At 33.5% G+C, this 21108-nt stretch overlaps 1 protein-coding gene across 1 annotated transcript; it reads left to right on the top strand.

Annotated features, from left to right (window-relative positions):
* Window positions 1-1381: 1381 nt before the first annotated feature.
* Window positions 1382-6542, top strand: LOC126727351 (G-type lectin S-receptor-like serine/threonine-protein kinase At1g11330). Its single transcript, XM_050432954.1, has 7 exons — window positions 1382-2755; window positions 4466-4573; window positions 4656-4849; window positions 4926-5136; window positions 5369-5606; window positions 5691-5841; window positions 5955-6542. The coding sequence occupies exons 1-7, from the start codon at window positions 1471-1473 to the stop codon at window positions 6261-6263; spliced, it is 2496 nt and encodes an 831-aa protein (XP_050288911.1). The 5' UTR covers window positions 1382-1470; the 3' UTR covers window positions 6264-6542.
* The last annotated feature ends 14566 nt before the right edge of the window (window positions 6543-21108 follow it).

The raw sequence follows: 21108 nt of genomic DNA, 5'->3' as shown, positions 1-21108 counted from the left end.
AAAATATATGAATATATAATTAAATATAATAAAAGGCCCCCTTTAAAGCTTTCGCCTAGGCCCCAAAATTCGTTGAGCCGGCCCTTCTAATTGGATTGGTGTGTCTCTCTTTTCTCTCCTTTTTGTCAAGGTCACGAGGGAGCTTGTCTCCCCTCAACAGCAAAGATAAGTCAATAATTGAAGATAATGTTTGGAACAGTCTATAAAAACTAGAAAGTCCAGGTTTTTTATTGGAGTAATATTTATTAAGCACATTGTATTACATAAAAATAATAAATAAATAAACAACTGAAACACTTTCTATTGTTTTTTCATGTGTAAACGAAAACACACAAATAAAAAGGAATAACTGGCCAACGAATTGAAAATTTTGATTCTTTAAAACCAGAATCTTTGTACAATATACATGGGAAAAGAAGCAATGACTACTATTGTTGTGGGTCAAATCTCTAACATGCACAAAACATAATTTATTAATTTTCAAAGAACACCCCCACCAACCATGTGCAGCCCACAGTCATCTACAGGGGCGGCCCAACATAATTTGGGGCCTAAGGTGAAAAATTTATGCGGGGCCTTTAATATGTAAATATTAGTTAAACAAAATTATTTAATAATAATCAAATTAAGGTTAATTTGATACATTAAATACATAAATAATACCAATTGGACTAATGTTAATTTCATATAGAGAATTGAATATTATAGTTGAATTATAAATATTAATAAAAAGAAATAAAAATATATTGCGATTGAAAAAAGATACTTTATTTTAGACATAAGACAATGCATAGTTAAATAAAGTTGTAATCTAATTTTTAATTTTATATTTTGATTTTAAGAGAGAGAGAGAGAGAGAGAGAGAGATTATTTGGTGTATGGTTTTGTAGGATATTAATTTACAAAAATCAAAGTCTCAAACTATTAGGGGAAATTAATCTATAATTGATGATTTAACACATTTGCAACATCTTTTTGAAATATTTTAGGGTTTCAATTGAGTTAAGGTTCTATTGGACTTATACTTTGAGAGTCTTAATAGAAATGAAAAAGAAAAATGTGCTAATTAAAAGCACTATAAAATGTTCAAAATATAATGTGATATTGTCTTTCATTGATGAACTTCATCAATTTAATTAATGAATGTTTATATCACATTTTTTGTGATTAATAATATGGCTATTCATAAGCCAATAGTAAAATTTATACATCACTAATTAAAAAAAAAATGTACAACCTTTAAAAAATATATATAATTTTATAAAAATTTGGGTCTTTAACTATAAAAAGTGGGAACTTTTTTTTCAAGGAATTTTTTTTTTTTTTTGGTGGGGCCTTAGGCCTAGGCCTAACTTGCCTAGGCCTTGAGCCGGCCCTGGTCATCTATGAACAATGGTTTGAATATATTGGAGTATCAGTGTGTGTGTGTATCCCCACAAAACCGCTCAAACAAGAAGCATTGAACAAGTTATGGGACTTGTTCGAAATACAAGCATACCAGTTCTTCTAGTCTTGCTATGTTGCTTTTGTTTAGAATCTGACTCTGCTGCAGACACCATTACATCTTTTGAACCCATCAAAGACTCTGACTACATAATCTCCAATGGGAATGCTTTCAAACTGGGATTCTTCAGCCCAGTAAATTCTACCAATCGCTACCTCGGAATATGGTATAATAAAAAATCTGATTTACCTGCCCAATGGGTAGCTAACAGAGATAAACCCCTCAAGGATTCTTCTGGGGTTCTTACCATATCTGCGGACGGCAATCTTGTAATCCTAAATGGACAAAAGGAGATTCTTTGGTCATCAAATGTTACAAACTCTGTTGTCAATTCGAGTGCCCAGCTTTTAGATTCGGGGAACTTAGTCTTGCGAGAAAACACTACAGGGACAATCATATGGGAGAGTGTCCAACATCCTACTGATACACTCTTGGAAAAGGTGAAATACAGTAGTAATGAAAGAACAGGTGAGAAACTGCTGTTGACATCATGGAAAAGCCCTTCTGATCCATCCTTTGGAAACTTCTCGTCTGGTATTCAACATCGAAGTTTCTTTCAAATATTCATTTGGAAAGATGGTAGCCCCCTTTGGCGCAGTGGTCCATGGAACAATCGGATCTTTATTGGAATACCAAGAGATAATTCTGTATTTAATGGCGGATTTAGTCTATTAGTAGATAATCAAGATGGAACAATTTCTCTAAGTTTTTCTTATGCGACCGAATATATGATTCAATTTGTCCTGACTACGGAAGGAAATATGGTAGAAAGATATTGGGATAATGAGAAGGACGATTGGGGGATCGTGTGGAATGCTCTGAACAGTGAGTGTGATCATTATGGTACCTGTGGGGCATTTGGAAGCTGTACTTCATGGACTTCACCAATTTGCAGCTGTTTACCAGGGTTTGAGCCAAAGAACACAGAAGAATGGAATAGAGGAAATTGGACCAGTGGATGTTCAAGGAGGACACCCTTGCAGTGTGAGAGGGTGAACACTACTGGCGGTGAAGCCAGCAAAATGGATGGATTTTTGAAACTGAAGATGATAAAGGTGCCAGACCTGGCAGATTCGTCACCTGCTCTTGAAGACAATTGCAGACAGCAGTGTTTAAAGAATTGTTCTTGTATAGCGTATGCATATGATATTGGCACTGGTTGTATGTCATGGACTAGAAACTTAATTGACATACAGAAACTCTCCAGTGGCGGAGTTGATCTTTACATTCATGTTGCCTATTCAGAACTTGGTGAGTTGTTTTGTTTCCTTTCAAAATTTATCTTATGCTTTAAATCTTGGATAATTACTAGTACACACTACACACACTAGATTACACAAATCACAATATTCTATACACAAGTCACAATTTACAAGAAAATTGTGATTTATGTGTACTATGTGTACACTATAGTGTGTGTAATAGACACCACTTTTAAATCATTCACCACCACAAGGACGGAGCCACTTTAAGCCTAAATGGCTATGACCCTCCCGGCCCAATAGGTCTCCTTAATTTTTTTACTATAGGTAATAAACGATTTCATAAACTAGGAGGAAGAAGCAGAAGAAACAAAGTTAAGAGGACAATGCCTTTCATTATATAGACCAACTCTGTCATAAAATAGCAAAATACATGTCCTCAAGGGGACTATGAAAAACTACAAAATCGTGGCTGAAGTCGGACCTTTCCTTGCCATGCCATCAGCATATTGATTTTGCTTTCTGAAAGCAATGCCACATCTTTAGACTCGGTATATGGCTGAGAAGAGTCCTGCAATCTATAACAAAAGTTGAATGCTGTAAGTTATTGATTTGGATTAGTAACCCAATTAAAATAAAATAATTTTAAAAAAATATATATATATTCTTTTAAATGTTTTTTTTTTTTTTTGGGTTTTATCTTTTATGCAGTTAACAATCTTTAGTAAACAGCAAAAAAAATATTTCTTCATTAGTAGAAATTTAGGACAAACTAAGTAATAAGAGACTAAGGGTCTTGAAACAGAATTACACTTTTATTTTTATTTAACTTAGTTACTTGATTTTATATGTGCATGTATGGGTCATGTTTGTGAATGTATTTCCCTTTTTTCTTGTTTTTAAAATTTTGATGGGATGGTAGTAGAGATCTGAAGTATACATTTTTCTTTTTTTAAATTGTTCATCATTTCTTTTTGAATAGTTTAAAATGGTCAATAAAGATTAAAAGCTCAACAATTTATCAATTTGTTTATAGAGTAATTGTACTTATATTTACTCTTTTTGTTTCTACTATAACTACAAGATGGGCATTTTAGTCATAAATATCATCAAAAATAGGAGTTTCACAACAAAAAGGAAGATGACTTTTTGGATGACTTTTTGATTTTGTACATTCAAAGTAAAATTATTGTGGATTTACTATATAATCAATCATAGTATTTTTAGTCTTGAATCTATGTATAATCATCAAAGCTTAACAGATCAAGCCACACTGTCAAGAACTGGCATTCGATCAATCAACCTGTGATCAAAAGACTGTCAAAAACTCAAGTTCAATCGATTGAGCAGTGACTGAAGGGCCATTGATATCTTCAATAACTGTCTTCTTTGAGCTGCATCTTGAACACTTAATCTTGAAAATTTGACAAACATTACAGGCTCAACTAAGATTACAATGTCATGGAATTTGCTAAACTAAAATCTAACAATCTTCCTTATTAGCAATTCTGAGACAAAATCCAATTTAACACAATCTGACTAAAACAAAATATGACTTGTAAAATATGGACAATACGGAGAAACCAGAGGCAGAACTAGGACTGACTGACGAACTTAGTCTTTCAATTTCAACCAACGCCCATTACCCCCCAGCTCTCCATGATAAGGAAATCATTGTTAGAAGACTATTGATTTAACACTGTTTTGTCATATGTTTTGTTAGAATAATTGTTATACTTTTTTTTCCCCTGATTTACAGATAAAGTGGGAGATACGAAAAAAATTGTCGCAATCACAGTGATCATAGGAACATTTTTCATTTCTATCTGCACATATTTTCTGTGGAGGTGGATGACAAAACAAAAAGGTAATTTTCCAACTTAAATTATCACGGTGGGCCCAGAAATGTTGCTATATACTACATTACTCACTACTATAGTGTAAATTAGCAAGGAAAACGAAAGCAAAGGAGATCTTATTGTTTAACCAAGGGGAAGCACGTCAAAAATATCATAATGACAACCTGAACCAAGTCAGAGTCCAAGAGCTACCACTATTCAATTTGGAGAAGCTGGCGAGTGCAACAAACAACTTCCATCTATCTAATAAGCTTGGACAGGGTGGATTTGGTCCCGTATATAGGGTAATGGTTGTTCTACTAGAGGTTTCTTGTCTAATAATTTGAATAGCTAATTAATCATTTTGATGTTCGTTTATAGGGAGAATTGTCCAATGGACAAGAAATTGCAGTAAAAAGACTTTCTAAAGCCTCCGGACAAGGGTTACAAGAATTTATGAATGAGGTGATAGTAATTTCTAAACTCCAACATCGGAATCTTGTTAGACTCCTTGGTTGTTGTGTTGAAGGAGATGAAAAGATGTTGATCTATGAATACATGCTGAACAAAAGCCTGGATGCATTCCTCTTCGGTTAGTTCATTTTGATGTCCTCTATTATAATACAAATACGTTACATTTTTACATTTTCTACATATAAATATTGTTAGTGTATTATGAGATAATGAAACTGTAGTCTTTGTTTTGATATATCAATTGAACAGACTTTTCCAGTTCTCTTATGACTTCACTATATGAATTTCTTTTGCAAACTTTATGTTCATTCACCTTGTGAGTTTCTCTCTCTTTTGTTCAAACTCAATAGACCCAAACAAAGAAAAATTGCTAGATTGGAAAAAACGGTTCAACATTATTGAAGGAATTGGTCGAGGTCTGCTCTACCTTCATAGGGATTCTAGATTAAGGATTATCCATAGAGATCTGAAGGCAAGTAATATCTTGTTGGATAAAGAGCTAAATCCAAAAATATCAGATTTTGGTCTGGCTCGGATTTTTGGAGGAAATGAAGACCAAGCCAATACTAATAGGGTTGTCGGAACTTAGTAAGTACCTTTTGTTTTTAACCAATTCAATTAGATGCCTATTTGAGATGACAAGATTTGATGTTTTTTGTTATGAAAATTTAGTGGCTATATGTCTCCTGAGTATGCAATGGAAGGACGATTTTCAGAGAAATCAGATGTTTTCAGCTTTGGAGTGTTGTTACTAGAGATAATTAGTGGAAGAAGAAACACAAGCTTTCATCATGATGAGCAATGCATGAGCCTTTTAGGATTTGTAAGTCTTCCTTCTCTCATTTCCCTGTTTTGTGAAAACCTCCAATGCTTCTTTCTTGTGTGTTTTTGTATTGAAGCTAAGAATTGCAATCTTGTTTTTATGTTAATTTCCAGGCATGGAAATTGTGGAATGTAGACAACATTGTAGCCTTAATAGACCCAATGATATCTGAACCTTGTTTTGAAATGGAGATTTTGAGATGCATACATGTCGGATTGTTGTGTGTGCAAGATTTTGTCAAAGAGAGGCCGACTATATCTGTTGTTATTTCCATGCTTAAAAGTGAGATTGTTGATCTTCCTCATCCAAAGCAGCCTGCATTTATTGAAAGGGAGATTGCTTTGTATACAGAGTCCTCTCAAAGCAGCCAAAGTAAATGCTCTATTAACAATGTTACTGTTACAGTGGTTGCAGGTCGATAAGTAGCATGTGTTCTTGAGATAATCATATTGTGGTTATATTTATGTTCATTTGTACACTTTGGTAAGAATCTTAAAACATGTGTCGATATTCATCAAACTGAAAGAATATTCAAAATTGTAAGGTTGAATTTATTCAACCATGTGCTGGCTTTATTTCGTGCCAAATTTGCTTGTAATTCAGCAATTAGAAACTCTGTATTTAGGTGGGAATAATGTAAGGATTGTGTGTGAGAAAGTGTGAAAAATTAATCAAGAGTGTGCACGAAGAGCATTCTTTTTTTTTTTTTTTTTTTTTTTTCTCATGACTGGAACTCACGACTGACTCGCGAGTGGTGACTCGCCAGAATCCAGGCACACGTGTGAAGCATGCAGGAAGTTGAAGGGTTAGTACAGCAGGATCACTATAGGACAAAAAGTAAGTTTGGCCATTCTGTTATTTGGCAACTAGAACTCGCAACTTGTCCCAATCGTGAGTGAGTCGCCAAAGCCCCCTGTTTTGTAGAAAATGACTTTTCACATTCCCTCACATACCCTACTATAAATACCCTTATACCCATGAAATGTAGAGAGCTTTCAAAAGAATTTTGAGAGATAAACCTTAGAAAAAAACAAGATTGACTCATCTACAATCTTATACATTTGATTCTCCAATTTCCTCTATTCTCACTCTCTCCATTGTCATACTCTTGAGAGGAAGCCAAATCCTTACCTCACCATACTCATATTGGTGAGAAGACTATTTGGTGTTCAGAGAGGACCAATTCATTTTGGTTGATGCAATGGGCTTATTGCAAGATCCGGAAAGCTAGAGAAGACATGGTTAGGCTTAACCTTGTTGAAGTAAGAAGCTTGTAGGGCTCAGGTGCATCCGGTAGATTAGGCTTGGAGGGTCATGCTATTCATGTATCTCAACTGATTTTCTAGTGATCATTTTACCGTTTGGAGGGTGACGGAGAGGTTTTTCGCCAAGTTCTTCGATAACATGTGCCGGTATTATATTGTGTTTGCTTCTCTCTAACTCTTACTCTTTGTTTTTAATTATTTTTGTGTTGTAATTAATTTATGGCTTAGAGTTATTTGCTTGGTTGGGTATGGCTTGTACTTGTCATTTCGCACATATATTGTTTGAGTATAAGCTTGTGTTGGTAATTTTGAAATTGGAAATCTAAACATTCACTAGTGTTTTACGCACCAGGTGAATTTTCAAAAACCGTCAATACAAATAATATACATATTATTTTTATGATAAGAGAAGCTAAAGAATTTATGGGAATTTTATTTCTTACATAATTAAAGTGAAGGGTTATTTTATACAAATGATACACACTGTGGCTATAGCTGGAAAAAAAGCAATGCGTCTCAATCTCATTCTTGAATTCTACAACTAAAGCATCAACTTCAAACCACCTCTAGAGGACATCTCTCTATTACCAAATTTGTTGACAAAACAGATCGACTCCATTGCTGACAACTTTGCATTAGCAGGAAAGCCAGTTGACAAACGTTTTGATCGAGGGATTTAATGTGACTCCACACCAAGAACTCCACAAATTGTTAATATTGGTGATCCTTACAGACCTAGGTCACCTTACAAATTTTGTCATAGACCTGGCCACGTTGTGTGCCATCAACTGCGCATGGACAATGCATATAAAGGGAGAGTACCAACAAAGAAATTTGCAGCCATGGTTGCTGCATTTTGGAGATTTTTCTAATGATGAAACATGGTACACAGATAATGGGGCGTCCTCCAACATCACGGCGGGCATAGGCCAATCTATTGATTGACAATGAATACCATGGGGACAAGGTTACTTTTGGAAATTGCTTAGATTTGCATATCTAAAACATATGGTCCTCGATTTTACACATATATTTACTCATTTCTATCTGAATCGAACTATATTATTCACCCATCTTTTTCTTCTACTGACATTTTATCAATAAATCATCTTTCTTGTAATCTATATATATATCTAAAAATTGAAGCATAGCTTTTAATGTTACTACACTCTAGTTAAGCCACGTCAGCAGCCATATCACCTACTTATTTTCAATCATTTCTCTCTTATTTTTTTACTCTTTCTATTTATTTATTAATTTTGTAGTTTACTGTTACATTTTCTCCAACTTTTCCCTTTCCTTTTTACATTTTCATCTCCCACTGCTATCAACATTAATATCACTCTTCCTTTATCCCTTCATCTTTCTTTCATTTTGACTATTCTTTTCTCCATCTTCTTTCTATAAATTTGTAATTCTCTCTCTCTATACATATTTATCACATAAAAAAGTTATTACACTCTCTCTTTCTCATTTTTTTTTTTTTTGGTTTTTTTTTTTTTGGGTATCTTTACTTTATGTTGATGAATTTCAATGTTATTTAGAACTCTACTATTATTCTCCCTCTCTCTCAAAAAAAAAAAAAATTTTCCCTTTTTCATGTGGATTTTTTTATGTTTTATATCTTTACTTTAGGTTGATGAATTTGTGTGTTCTTTGGAACTCTATTTTAGGTTGATGCATACCCCTACAAAAAATAAATAGGATTAAATTGTATTTCACACTCCAAACTTTTTGGTTTAAAAGCTAAAGCGTAGCACTTATTGTTACTATGCTCCAATTGAGCCACGTTAGTGGCCATATCACCTACTTATTTTCAATCATTTCTCTCTTATTTTTTTTTTTTACTCTTTTTATTTATTTATTAATTTTGTAGTTTACTGTTACATTTTCTCCAACTTTTCTCCTTCCTTTTTACTTTTTTATCTCCCCATTACTATCAACATTAATATCACTCTTCTTTTATCCCTACATCTTCCTTTCTTTTGACTATTCTTTTCCCCATCCTCTTACTATAAATTTGTTATTCTCTCTCACTCTATACATATTTTATCACATAAAAAGGTTATTACTCTCTCTCTTTCTCATGTTTTTCTTTTCTTTTTTGTGGTTTTTTTTTTTTTTTATATCTTTACTTTATGTTGATTAATTTCAATGTTATATAGAACTCTACTATTATTCTCCCTCCCTCTCTCAATTTTTTTTCCTTTTTTGCGTGGATTTTTTTTTTTTTTTTTTTTTTTATGTTTTATATCTTTACTTTAGGTTGATGAATTTGTGTGTTCTTTAGAACTCTATTTTAGGTTGATGCATACCCCTAAAAAAAATAAATAGGATTAAATTGTATTTAACGCTCCAAACTTTTTGGTTTTGTGTTTTTAAGTTGTTATTTTTCTTTTCTTTTCTTTGATTGTTAAATGATATCATATTACATTATAAAGATAGTATATAAGAATATAATGTTATTCAATTACATAACATGACTTGGATAATTTGGTGTGACTATATCTTTTATTTTGACTATTCTTCTTCTCATCTTATTTTCTATAAATTTATCTAATTCAGGTCTATCCCAAAAAAAGGTGATTATTCTCTTTCTCGATTATTTATTCTTTTGTAGCAACTTAACTTTAGGTTGATGAATCATTGTATTTTTTTTTTTTTTATAACACTAATTATGGTTAATATACGATTTTGTGTGTGTTTTTGAGTTTTCCATCACAAACCTTTTCTCTCCATCTTATAGCTTTTGTTTGATTTTTGTTTGACATAATACTTAGTTATTTTGAAAGTGAAAATTAGAATTTATATCAAAATATAATATTGCTACATGTTTGAACGTGTTTATCTTTACTGATTTTAAGTTTTTTTCGTTAAGGCCCTAGACACGTGGAATACACTTTTCCATGGCAAGAATGGAATTGTAGTCTATCCTATTTGTTTGGGTCTCCTTCTCCAAGGCTTCTGTTGCAATAATTGTTTTTTGTTTTTGTGGATCACTCAAACTTACACCTTCCATTTGGCGTCAATGTTTAGGACACCTTTTTATTTCAACTCTGAGTTAGGTGTATTAATTCATGTAAGTCTATCAATGAACATGGAATGCAAAAGACCATGCCTTTTAGAAATGCATCTCCTTTAGGAAAGGGTCTACATCTAAATTGTCATTTTCTTCCAATGTAAGGACTTCACCATGTGCTTCTATAAGGTTCCAAGTACTATCTTTTACTAGGCGCAAATTTGCATGATTGGCGAAAAAATTTAACGATTTTTTTTTAAGTGAAAAATGAAAATAATAAGTGAAACTTATAAATGTTAGTCCAATCCACATTCAAAACATCTAATAAAAGATTACTGGAAAGATTTTCACATCTTCCACGTTCAAAACTCCCATTCTCCATTGTTGCAAATCAAGGATGCAAATCCATTCACAAGCTACCGTTTGAACACTCATTTAATGGTCTGACCCACAATTGGGCATGTTAGGCCTCTCATTGTATAATTGTGAAGTGTAAGTGTGTAACCCATCAACTCTATTCTGGATTGGGCTCTGATTAATGCCAACGAACAGGGTCCCATAGTCCCTCATTTGCCTCTTTGAATAAAATTTATCCTTATTTACCAAACCAAAAAAAACAAAAAATGAGTAACAACTTAATTTAGGAATTCAAAATACTAATTGGTTTAGGAATGGTTGTTCCAAATTGTAGAAGGAATGGTAATATATTTCTCTAAACTATCTCTTAAATTTCATTTTGATGCATTTCACTAGATATGTTAATATCACATTTGTTGAGACATATGTGGATATTGTTAGAGACATATGCTATGTAAATTGGTTAATCTTTTGACAAAATGCACTTTACTTGTAATTGGATAGATCTAGAATGGGTTTAGTACTTGAAGGAACAAGAGTTCAAGTCTAGTATTGAAGCCATGCAAATCTGTCCAAGAAACAAGTGAATAAGTATTGTTCATTAAAGTTCGATAGATAGCTCGACAAATATATTTATTAAGGTCTCGATAGCTGCTCGACAGAAATATCTATCGAGATCTACGAAATCAGAATTTTCAAATCTGATTTTCGGCCCATGCTGACATGTATGTGTAGGGTTTCTTTTCTCACAACCTTAGACATATATAAGGCTTATTTTAAAGGCCGTCACATAAGAGAACACAAGGAGAACACATGCAAAAAGTGACAAAGTGCCTTATTCTCTCTAAAAGAAATTACTACGTTTTTGCGCCTTAGGGTTTTGTAACCAAGTGCTTCTTGATCTTCATTGTTAATGAACTGAAAAACTTTGCAGCCAACAATCTTCCTCAAGTTAGTGTGTTAGTCACATACTAGGAGCCGTGCATCATTGGTTAGTCACGTACTGGGATTCGTACAAAAAGGTGGCGTTCATAAATTGAAGAGTTCAGAGATTCTGAAGCGGTAGAAGATTTCTACTGTAAGTTCATCTATAAGGATTGTAAAGTCTAGGGACTAAGGTTTTGTACTAGATCTGAAACTTTTCTTTACTATAGTGAATTGCTTTTCGACAAGGTTTCCTCCCAGGTTTTTTTACTGTGAAACTAGTTTGTTTCATTGGTTTTCGTGGGTCATCATATCTTATCTTATTTGCTATTCTGTTGTGCATGATTTTGACATGATATTGATATTTGTTTGTTTTAACAAGGTTTATTCATAATAAATCTAATTACCAACTTGGGTTTAAAACTTGTTAATTCTATTAACCGGGGTCTAAATTTCCCAACAAGTGGTATCAGAACGGGTACACTTTGATTGGATTAATTTCCTAAGTGTGATCCTTGACCCCCATTGTCATGGATTGTGGACAATCTCTTTTATTTTCTCCTTTATTTGATGGAACTAATTATGCATATTGGAAAGTTCGTATGAAAGTTTTTTTGCAGGCTCTATGTGAAAAAGTATGACAAGTTGTTAAAGTTAGCTAGATTAAGCCTAAAGAAGCGCTAGTGGATTGGAATGAAGTAACAATCAAAGTAGCAAATTTCAACAGTAAGGCCTTGAATGCTTTGTTTAGTGGGGTGACCAATAAGGAATTCAAGAAAATATCATCCACAGAAGTTACCAAGGAAGCATGGACCATTCTTGAGACCACCTATGAAGGTACCAAGGTAGTAAAGACTGTGAAGTTTCAAAGACTCACTAGTAGTTTTGAAGAAATAAGGATAGAGGAGGATGAGACCTTTGATGAGTTCTATGCTAAACTCAAGGATATTATGAATTCTGCCTTTAACCTTGGAGAATCTATAGTAGAATCCAAAATTGTTAGGAAAATCCTTAGGTCCTTACCTAAAAGATACCATGCCAAGATCACTGCCATTGAAGAAGTGAAGGACCTTGATCAAATTCCTTTGACTGAGCTTGTAGGGAACCTTCAAACCTATGAGATGGGATTAGGTTTAATGGGAAAAGGTGGACAGAGTAGAAACTTGGCTCTTAAGGGTATGGAGGAAGAGATTGATGACTCTGAAGATGAGGATGAGGATCTAACCTTCATAACTAATGAGATTATCAAACTTCTTCAATTTAGGAAAAAGGATAAGAACAAACTACCTAGGAAATCTAAATCCTCTATGAAGGGTAAAAGTGAGAAACCCCTTATCCAATGCCATAAGTGCAAAGGTTTTAGTCATATGAGGATAGAGTGCCTAAACTATCTAATGAAGGAAAAGACCAAGAAGTCAAAAGATAAAGGGTTGGTTGCTACTTGGAGTGATATTGAGAATGACTCCTCTGATGAGTATGTGGATGAATATGGTCACTTTATAGCTTTTGCTGCCACAACCGATAAGGTGATTGTAGAGAGTGCTAGTGACAGTAAGGATTCTTCTGATGATGAAGTACCTAATAAGTTGACCTTTCAGGAAGCCTATGATAAGCTATGCACTGAATTTATAAAATTTGAAAAGACTTCTCATCTTTGTAGAAAAGAGCTTAATTAGGTCAAAACTGAAAAATCTAATCTGTTAGTCAAATTGGATGAGACTACAAGGTTAGTTGAGACTCTTGTTGTGGAGAACACCTCATTGGAAGAGAAGGTCAAGAATTTTAAGGTAGAGCTTAGTCAAGCTAGAACTCAAATAGAGAGGATGTCTAGTGCAAAGCTTGATGAGGTATTGAGTGCTCAAAAGCTAGTTCTGATAAGACTAGCTTAGGATATGCTATTTTCTCTGGCCCTCCTCTTCCACGGCTTCTGGATTAAGGATTGTCTTTGTGCCCCAATCTGAGAAAGGTGATAAAGGTATGAAATCCATAACTAATTCGTCTAATTCTAAATCCTTTGTTATACCTCACTCTAGGAAATCTAGTAGTCCTAAAACTGCTCATGTTTGTCACCAATGTGGTGTTTCTGGACACATTTGTCCTAATTGCTTTAAGTTGTATCCTCAAAAGCAAGTGTCTAAATGGTCACAAGGTTCCTCTCAAGGACCTACACTTTTGTTTGGAGAGTTATTAAAAGTTTTGAGTTTTTTAACTTGATTTCGGGAGAATTTTAATTCTTCTATGTCCTTTAGTAGACATACTACGACATGTGCCTTTTCATTTTCATGGCCAAAGACTTGTGTTGTATGGGTGAGAAAGGAGCCTAAGGCTTAATTGTCTTTTCTGTTTGTCCTCTACTTTAATTCTTTCTATCTAAAGTAGGACTTTCTTGCTTGATTTCTTATCTGTTTTTGAAATCACACTTTCATGCATATGCACCATTCTTTCATGCTTTCATGTTGTTTATCTGTTTTTGTTGGGTTGTTTAGTCTTTATTTTTGTTTGTTTTTCAAAATAAAAAGAGAAATATCAAAATAAGAAAAATACAAAAACAATGTGTGTTTTGTGTACATTGGCACTTGTGTACCTTGAATGGCCATTGAAACAAAGTTTTCTAAATTTTGTATCTTATGTAGTTTAAATGAGCATTTTAATGCACAATTAAGCAAGTAAGCTTTGTGGCTCATGTTTGTGATGTGTACGATTAAGTAACTTTTTGTACTTAACACTCATATCACTCTTTTTGACGAGAAAGACTAAAAAATCCCAAGAGAAAGGCATAAATAACCATCTCACCACTAAAGCTCGTCAATCATGTATAACATCTGTGTGCTTCAGCATAGCAAAATTGTGATATTTTTTACTTGACATAATTGGGTAATTCTTTTCTCTCTCTTATATGCCCATGCATGATATGCTCAAAAGAAAAAAAATATATATGCAAAGAAAATAAAAGCAAAAAGAATCAGAATGCTTTTAAATATGGTTGCAAGCATGTTTCTAGGAGATGTAAGAGTTAAAGGATGTATTTCGAAGGTGATAGTCCCTATCAAGCAGTTATGATTGTGTGTGAATTAAATTGATTTTCTCATATCTCAAATTGTCATAATATGAGACACTTATGCACTCTTGCGATGTTTTCACACACAACCCACAAATTCTTTGCTACTTTTGATACATGTGCAGGTACAATGTAATTTGGCTATCACAAGGGATACATGTGTTAATATATGCTCACTAAACTATCTTAACTTGTTTTTGAAATATAAATTGGTTAGACTTGTTTAGTGTGTGTGTGTGTGTGTGTGTGTGTGTGTGTGTTTTAGATCTATGAATGCTTTGCATTTTTTTTTGTTGAGAGATGTTTTGGAGAGCTTAACATGTTGATTGAATCTATGATTGAGTAGCTTGCTTGTTGCATTCACCTCTATGTATTTTTTCCCTTCTTTGAAAACACCTTTTCTTCAAGCTCGACAATTTCTCGACAGATCCTCGACAAATTCGCATCTATCAAGCCCTTTTTTCTTCTTCTCTGGACAGAAGTTAACGCAATTTCGATCCGTTGAAATATCTGGAGTTTTTCTCGATAGCTTCTCGACAGCTTCTCGATCCATCGAGAAATTTTCTGTCTGGCTGATAGATCCTCGACAGATTCTCGATCCATTGAGGGTGGCTTCTGCTTGATAGCAGCTTGACAGCTTCTCGATCTATCAAAGATCTTCGTGCATGCATTGTTTTTCACATGTTTTGCATCTTTCTATTATCTTGTCATCCATAACATCTTGTTTCATTACATTCATGCATTTTTTATGGATTCCTTTTGCCCCCTTGATCATCTTTGTTTCTTAAGTGAAGTTTTATAACTTCTTATACCTTTGTCAATCATAACAAAATGGGGGAGAAAATGTGGTTTCTTTTTAAGATTCTACATGTTAAGGGGAGAAATACATGCCTTTGTAAGAGGGAGATGTTTTCATCTTGTTAGGGGGAGTGTTTTCCTCCTTGTTGTTTTAGGAGCTTCTTTTAGCTTTTTGTACACCCGTCTTGTGACCATTTTTACATACATTGTGCTTATCTTTGATATATATATGATGATGATGTATGTCTTCTTCATCTATCTCTACATGTGTTATTTCCTTTTTATTTTTATACACATGTTTCTTTATGTATGCAATCTTTTATTTCTGTTTCACATTAGGATGCCTTGATGAGTTTTGTTTAAAATGTTTCAGAAAATCTATCATGCCATGAACTTTCTTCTTGCAAAATTTTTCAAGAGTTTTTGTTAGGATTAGATTTTATTGTACCCAACAAGTGATTATAAGTCTAGTGATTTATGACTTCTCTCATACTTCATTGTTTGTTGTGGTTTTGTCACGAATTGCCAAAGGGGGAGATTGTTAGGACATATGTGGATATTGTTAGAGACATATGTTATGTAAATTGGCTAATCCTTTGACAAAACGCATTTTACTTATAATTTGGTAGATCTAGGATGGGCTTAGTACTTCAAGGAACAAAAGTTCAAGTCTAGTATTGAAGCTATACAAATCTGTTCAAGAAACAAGTGAAGAAGTGTTGTTCATTAAAGCTCGACAGATATATCTATCGAGGTCTCGACAGAAATATCTATCAAGATTTACGAAATCAGAATTTTCAAATCTGATTTTCGGCCCATGCTAACATGTATGTGTAGGGTTTTTTTTTTTTTTTTTTCCTCACAATCCTAGACATATATAAGACTTATTTTAAAGGCCATCACATAAGAGAATACAAGGAGAACACATGCAAAAAGTAATTGAGTGCCTTATTCTCTCTGAAAGAAGCTACTGTGTCTTTACGCCTTAGGGTTTTGTAACCAAGTGCTTCTTGATCTTCATTGTTGAAGAACTGAAGAACTTTGCAGCCAACAATCTTCCTCAAGTTGGTGTGTTAGTTACGTACTAAGAGCTGTGCATCGTTGGTTAGTCACGTATTGGGATTCGTGCAAAAAGGTGGCGTTCATATATTGAAGAGTTCAGAGGTTCTGAAGCGGTAGAAGGTTTCTACTGTAAGTTCATCTACGAGGATTGTAAAGTCTAGGGACAAAGGTTTTTTACTAGATCTGAAACTTCTCTTTACTATAGTGAATTGCTTTTTGGGAAGGTTTCCCCCTAGGTTTTTTTATTGTGAAACTGGTTTGTTTCATTGGTTTTCCTGGGTCATCATATCTTGTCTTATTTACTATTCCATTGTGAAATAAGATTTTTATTCAACAATCAAAGATAAATTTGCCAGCAATTGGAAGTTTAGGGTAATCATTATTTTTTATCTTATGTTGATTTTTATTGTTATTTTGTTTATGTTTATGTGTATTGTTATTAATAGCACTATGCCTTCTAAAAAGTACTTATTAGTGATATATATCATTGAAAACAACAGACCTTACCATAAGAGAAATTCTCATCGCAATAAAAGATATATTATTGTTGACTAGACTTCTTCCAAGTGTAAGTAGACGAAAAGAGTTCAATTCAATTCCTAGAAAGGTAATAATAAAATAAAATAAAATAAAAGGCAACGATGGGGTTTTATAGGGATGCAACGGCCTAATTAATATTTCTAATAGGATGGCTCCCCGGAGTCATTAACCTCCTCTTGGTATCCTTCATATTGAAGAAGCCATAAAAGGTGAAGTAGACAGATGCCTAGGTGTTCACCATTTTCTATTCATTTAGGCAATTCTTGTTTCAACTTTATCATAGAAAATTACTACAAAATCATTTATCACAGCCATATTAGAGAACTCAATGATTTGTGCGGAATCCACCAATGTGAATTATAGTTTTTCTGAGTCTGTAGATACTGAACAAACACATTGGTTATAATAAATACTTTTTCTATCCTTCTCAAGAATTTTATGTTACTGCTTAATGAAAATAGGAGTTGCAATAATTTTTTTACCTTTTTAAAATTTCAATAATTTCCGCCACTTGCAAAAAGAGAGTTCCTTAAAAATCATCATGTTTTTCAATAGCCGTCAAATTTAGAAAATTGTTTTGGAAATCAATGCATTGAAATCTCCTTTTGATTGTACATGTGTCTAATTTCTCAAATAAAATGTGAATGTTCAATATGTGTATAAAACACCATTGAACGTTTAGACCCCAAATACAAACAAATCAATTCAAGCTTAATGTCAAACAATAAATGTGCGGAATATGAACATAAGCTAATAACCGAATTGATAAACAATCTAAACCATAAATACTCACAATCACAGCAGTAATTAAATGGTAAAGATAAAGGGAAGAGAGATGCAAACACAAGGACAACACTTGATGTGTTATTGAAGAGGAAACCAAAGCCTTGGCGTAAAACCTTTCTGCCGCCCTCCAAGCGGTCAATAATCCACTAAAAAATGTATTTGGGATACATGAACAACAATAGACCCTCCAAACCTAATCTACCCGATGTACCTAAGCCCTCCAAGCTTCTTGCTCCATCGAGGTTGTGCCGAACTTTTTTCTTTTCTAGCTTACTGGATTCCGCTATAATCCATAGCATCAACCAATATGAATTGGTCCCTTCCTAACTGCTTCCCAAAGCACCAAATAAACCTTCTCACAGATATGGGTATGGTGAGAAAAAGATTTGGCCAAGAACCTCTCAAGGATGTATCAATGGAAAGGAAGAGAGTAGAGGAATTTGAAGAATCTCTTTGTGAAGATTGGGAATGAATCAATCTTGTTTTTTTCTAGGGTTTCTCTCTCAAAATTCTCTCAAAATTTTCTCTAGAAGCTCTCTACATTTCGTGGGTCTCTAGTTGGCGACTTTGTTATATCATGTGAGTGAATTGCTTTTAAGGTAATAGTAATTCTGTGGGTTTCAGTCAGTTCGCCTAATAAAGTTTCTGATAGTTGTATAAAAGATCTAGGGTTCAATCCCTACTTACACCAAAAACTGATTGGTGTCTTGGTCTGATGATAAAAGAGTTATCATCAGGAGCGGACGCCATAGGTTGAAACTCTCTCAAAAAAAAAAAAAAGGTAATAATAATTCTCTTTCATCATAAATGATCACCTTAAAGAAAGTATTTTTAACATACCTAAAAGCCGTATTATTTTTTGGATTATTGTTTCTACTCACATATTATTGATTTATTTATTTTTGATAAGTATTGGTGGGGTAAAGAGGGAATGTAATTCAAACCCTAAACAAAAGGCACCACCAAAAAAAAAAAAAAAAAACACTCCATTACTAGTAGGTTATCACTTCAACGGAAAACATTACTGATTTCAATATGTATTTTTTTTTTTTTTTTTGCTGTAGATTTTAATATGCTATTGAGTCTGTATCCCACTATCCCTCAATCATGTGAAGCAGCCTTCAAAGGCAAGCCCAGGCTAGATAGAGTCGCACCCATTGAGTATTTTGTTGGGCCCAAACCTGCATTGTTGATGTCGCCTAGAATAACAACGCAATCTAGCCCATCGACTTTTTGGACTTAAGCGAGAGCCCATAATGGCCTAAATGAGTTTTAACCCCATGTTGATTTGGGTCAGCGAATATCATCCGCTTAAAACTCTGCATTTGAGAGACACCTCCTCCAGAAGACATAAACAACATATTATCCATCCCTTTCTCTTTTGATGAGTTTTAAAAGGCACTGCCATCTTCTTTAGAATTTATGAGTTTTTTTTTTTTTTTTTTTTTGGGACAAATAAAGTTCAGACCTTTTTTATTATCTGACTATTTTTTCGAGTGTATGTAATTTTAAGTTCCTTCATCTCACACACACAAAATTATTATAGAAAGGAATCTCATGAGAAAGTATATAAGTAAGAGATAGTCTAGAGAGACAAAATGTTCAACACTTATTGATGTGGTAAATTTTTAGTGGAAGGTTAAAAAGTGATATAAGTAGTGAGTTGATGTGAGAACTACTAAAAGCTTACTAACTTAACTAATGTGAAAAATGTTATCAAATTTTTTGTGTATCTAGCATTACTCATATATGTAGTGACATGATCAATAAGTTTGAATAATTATTCAATACAAAATCGGAATAGCATGACATGCGTATTTGTTTCTTGGGTTCAATATGCATATGTTCTTGTGCCAACAATTTGAAGTATTGGTTCTCTCTCTCTCTCTCTCTCCATATATATAAAATCGATGGCTAATTAGCTAAATGTGTGACAAAAAGATGAAAGTTAGCCTACTTTTTAAAAATGTAGTTTTGCTATTTTGTTTTAGGATGAGATAAAAAGAAAGGAATAGGATAAAGACAAAACTGGTATAGTACTTTAGGTACTATTCTTTAGATTCTTCTTTTAAGATTTAGCCACGTGACTACTTAACTAAAAAAATACACTTTCATCTCATAAGAAAAAGTCCACGTTGCAGAATTTTAAGAAAGAAATTTAAAGAACAACACCTAAATATTGTACCTAAGTCTTGTCCATAGGTTAATGTATGCCTTAAAGACATTGCTTTAAGAAATATTTTTAAAAACTTTTTATAAAAATATAAAAAAGTATTTGATTTTTTTTACAGCTTTTAATTTTTTCCATAAAAGTGGTAGAAATATTTTTCTAAAAAAATGATCTTTTAAAAAATACTCTGAGCCGTTAACAAGACCCAATAAGAAAAGCAAAACAATTTAGTTTTGCCAAGTGTACACAGAACAATCTGTCATTTATAACTTTAGTTTTGAGTTTTGACATGGTATCAACTTCGCTGACGTTTGGAACAACTTGTTCACCATATTTCTTCCAAGAAAATAAAAATGGTCACCAGATATGTCACGTAGTGGATTATCATTTCTGAAGTACAAAATAAATAATATTTAATGTCTTAAATTCATGGTGGTTAGATAATTTTTTTTTTGAATTGAATTGGTGGTTAGTTAATTTGATTTATGGTAGGAAGCGAATATAGCTCAAACCATTGTGCGTTCCGCATCGTTTATTGGCCATTCCAATTCCTATTGGATGTTAATTTTTTTTTTATATAAATATATATATATATTTTTAAAAAAAAACGTGGTTAGAAGTTAGAACTTCCCTTGAAAAAAAAAAAAAAATCAACACATGGGATTCTAATATATTCAAGTGGGAATCATTTATTATATAATTATTTTTGGGTAATGTCTCCATTCCCTTAAAACAACATGACCATTTTTTCGAGTATGTTAGTGACTATTAATAACAACACAGATAAACATAAAAAATAAATAAACATTGTGAGGCCCAACAATTTATGGGTCAGGTCCATTTGCTCGTGAGAAGTCCAAAGGCCCAAGCCAAAAAAAGCTACGGCCCAAGCTCAATAACATAAAGCTCAAATGGCCCAGAGATGTTGCCGAGGACAGTTCAGTCCTCGGCAGACCCAAAATTCCACCGAAGAAGAGGGGCAAAAACGGTATAGGATCAGACTGGAAAGGAGATCTAAAATATCTCGGGACAGCTGCCCTCATTACCCTTCCCAGATAAGACTCTACGTCCAGCAAAGCCGGATTCTTCGGCTTTATCAACCATCCCCAACAATTCTGGGATTAGACTAATGGGACAAATATCAGTCTCGTAAAAGTTGACCCTACACGTGGACGAAGGACAGCGAGCGTCAGCGAGTATAAAAGAGAAAGTAAGTAATCTGGAAAAAGGGAGGAAAAAGGGACAAAAAACCAGGGACTCCCATCCTACCTCAAGGAGAAAGACTCCG

Source organism: Quercus robur, chromosome 5, assembly GCF_932294415.1.
Source record: "Quercus robur chromosome 5, dhQueRobu3.1, whole genome shotgun sequence".
NCBI lineage: Eukaryota > Viridiplantae > Streptophyta > Magnoliopsida > Fagales > Fagaceae > Quercus > Quercus robur.
Note: the sequence above shows the minus strand (reverse complement) of the source record. Positions and strands in the feature narration are given on the sequence as shown.

Coding starts and splice junctions, on each gene's coding strand:
- LOC126727351 (XM_050432954.1), top strand. CDS start 1,471: ATGGGACTTGTTCGAAATACAAGCATACCAGTTCTTCTAGTCTTGCTA. Junction 2,756..4,465: donor TGTTGCCTATTCAGAACTTG/GTGAGTTGTTTT, acceptor CCTGATTTACAG/ATAAAGTGGGAGATACGAAA. Junction 5,842..5,954: donor GCATGAGCCTTTTAGGATTT/GTAAGTCTTCCT, acceptor GTTAATTTCCAG/GCATGGAAATTGTGGAATGT.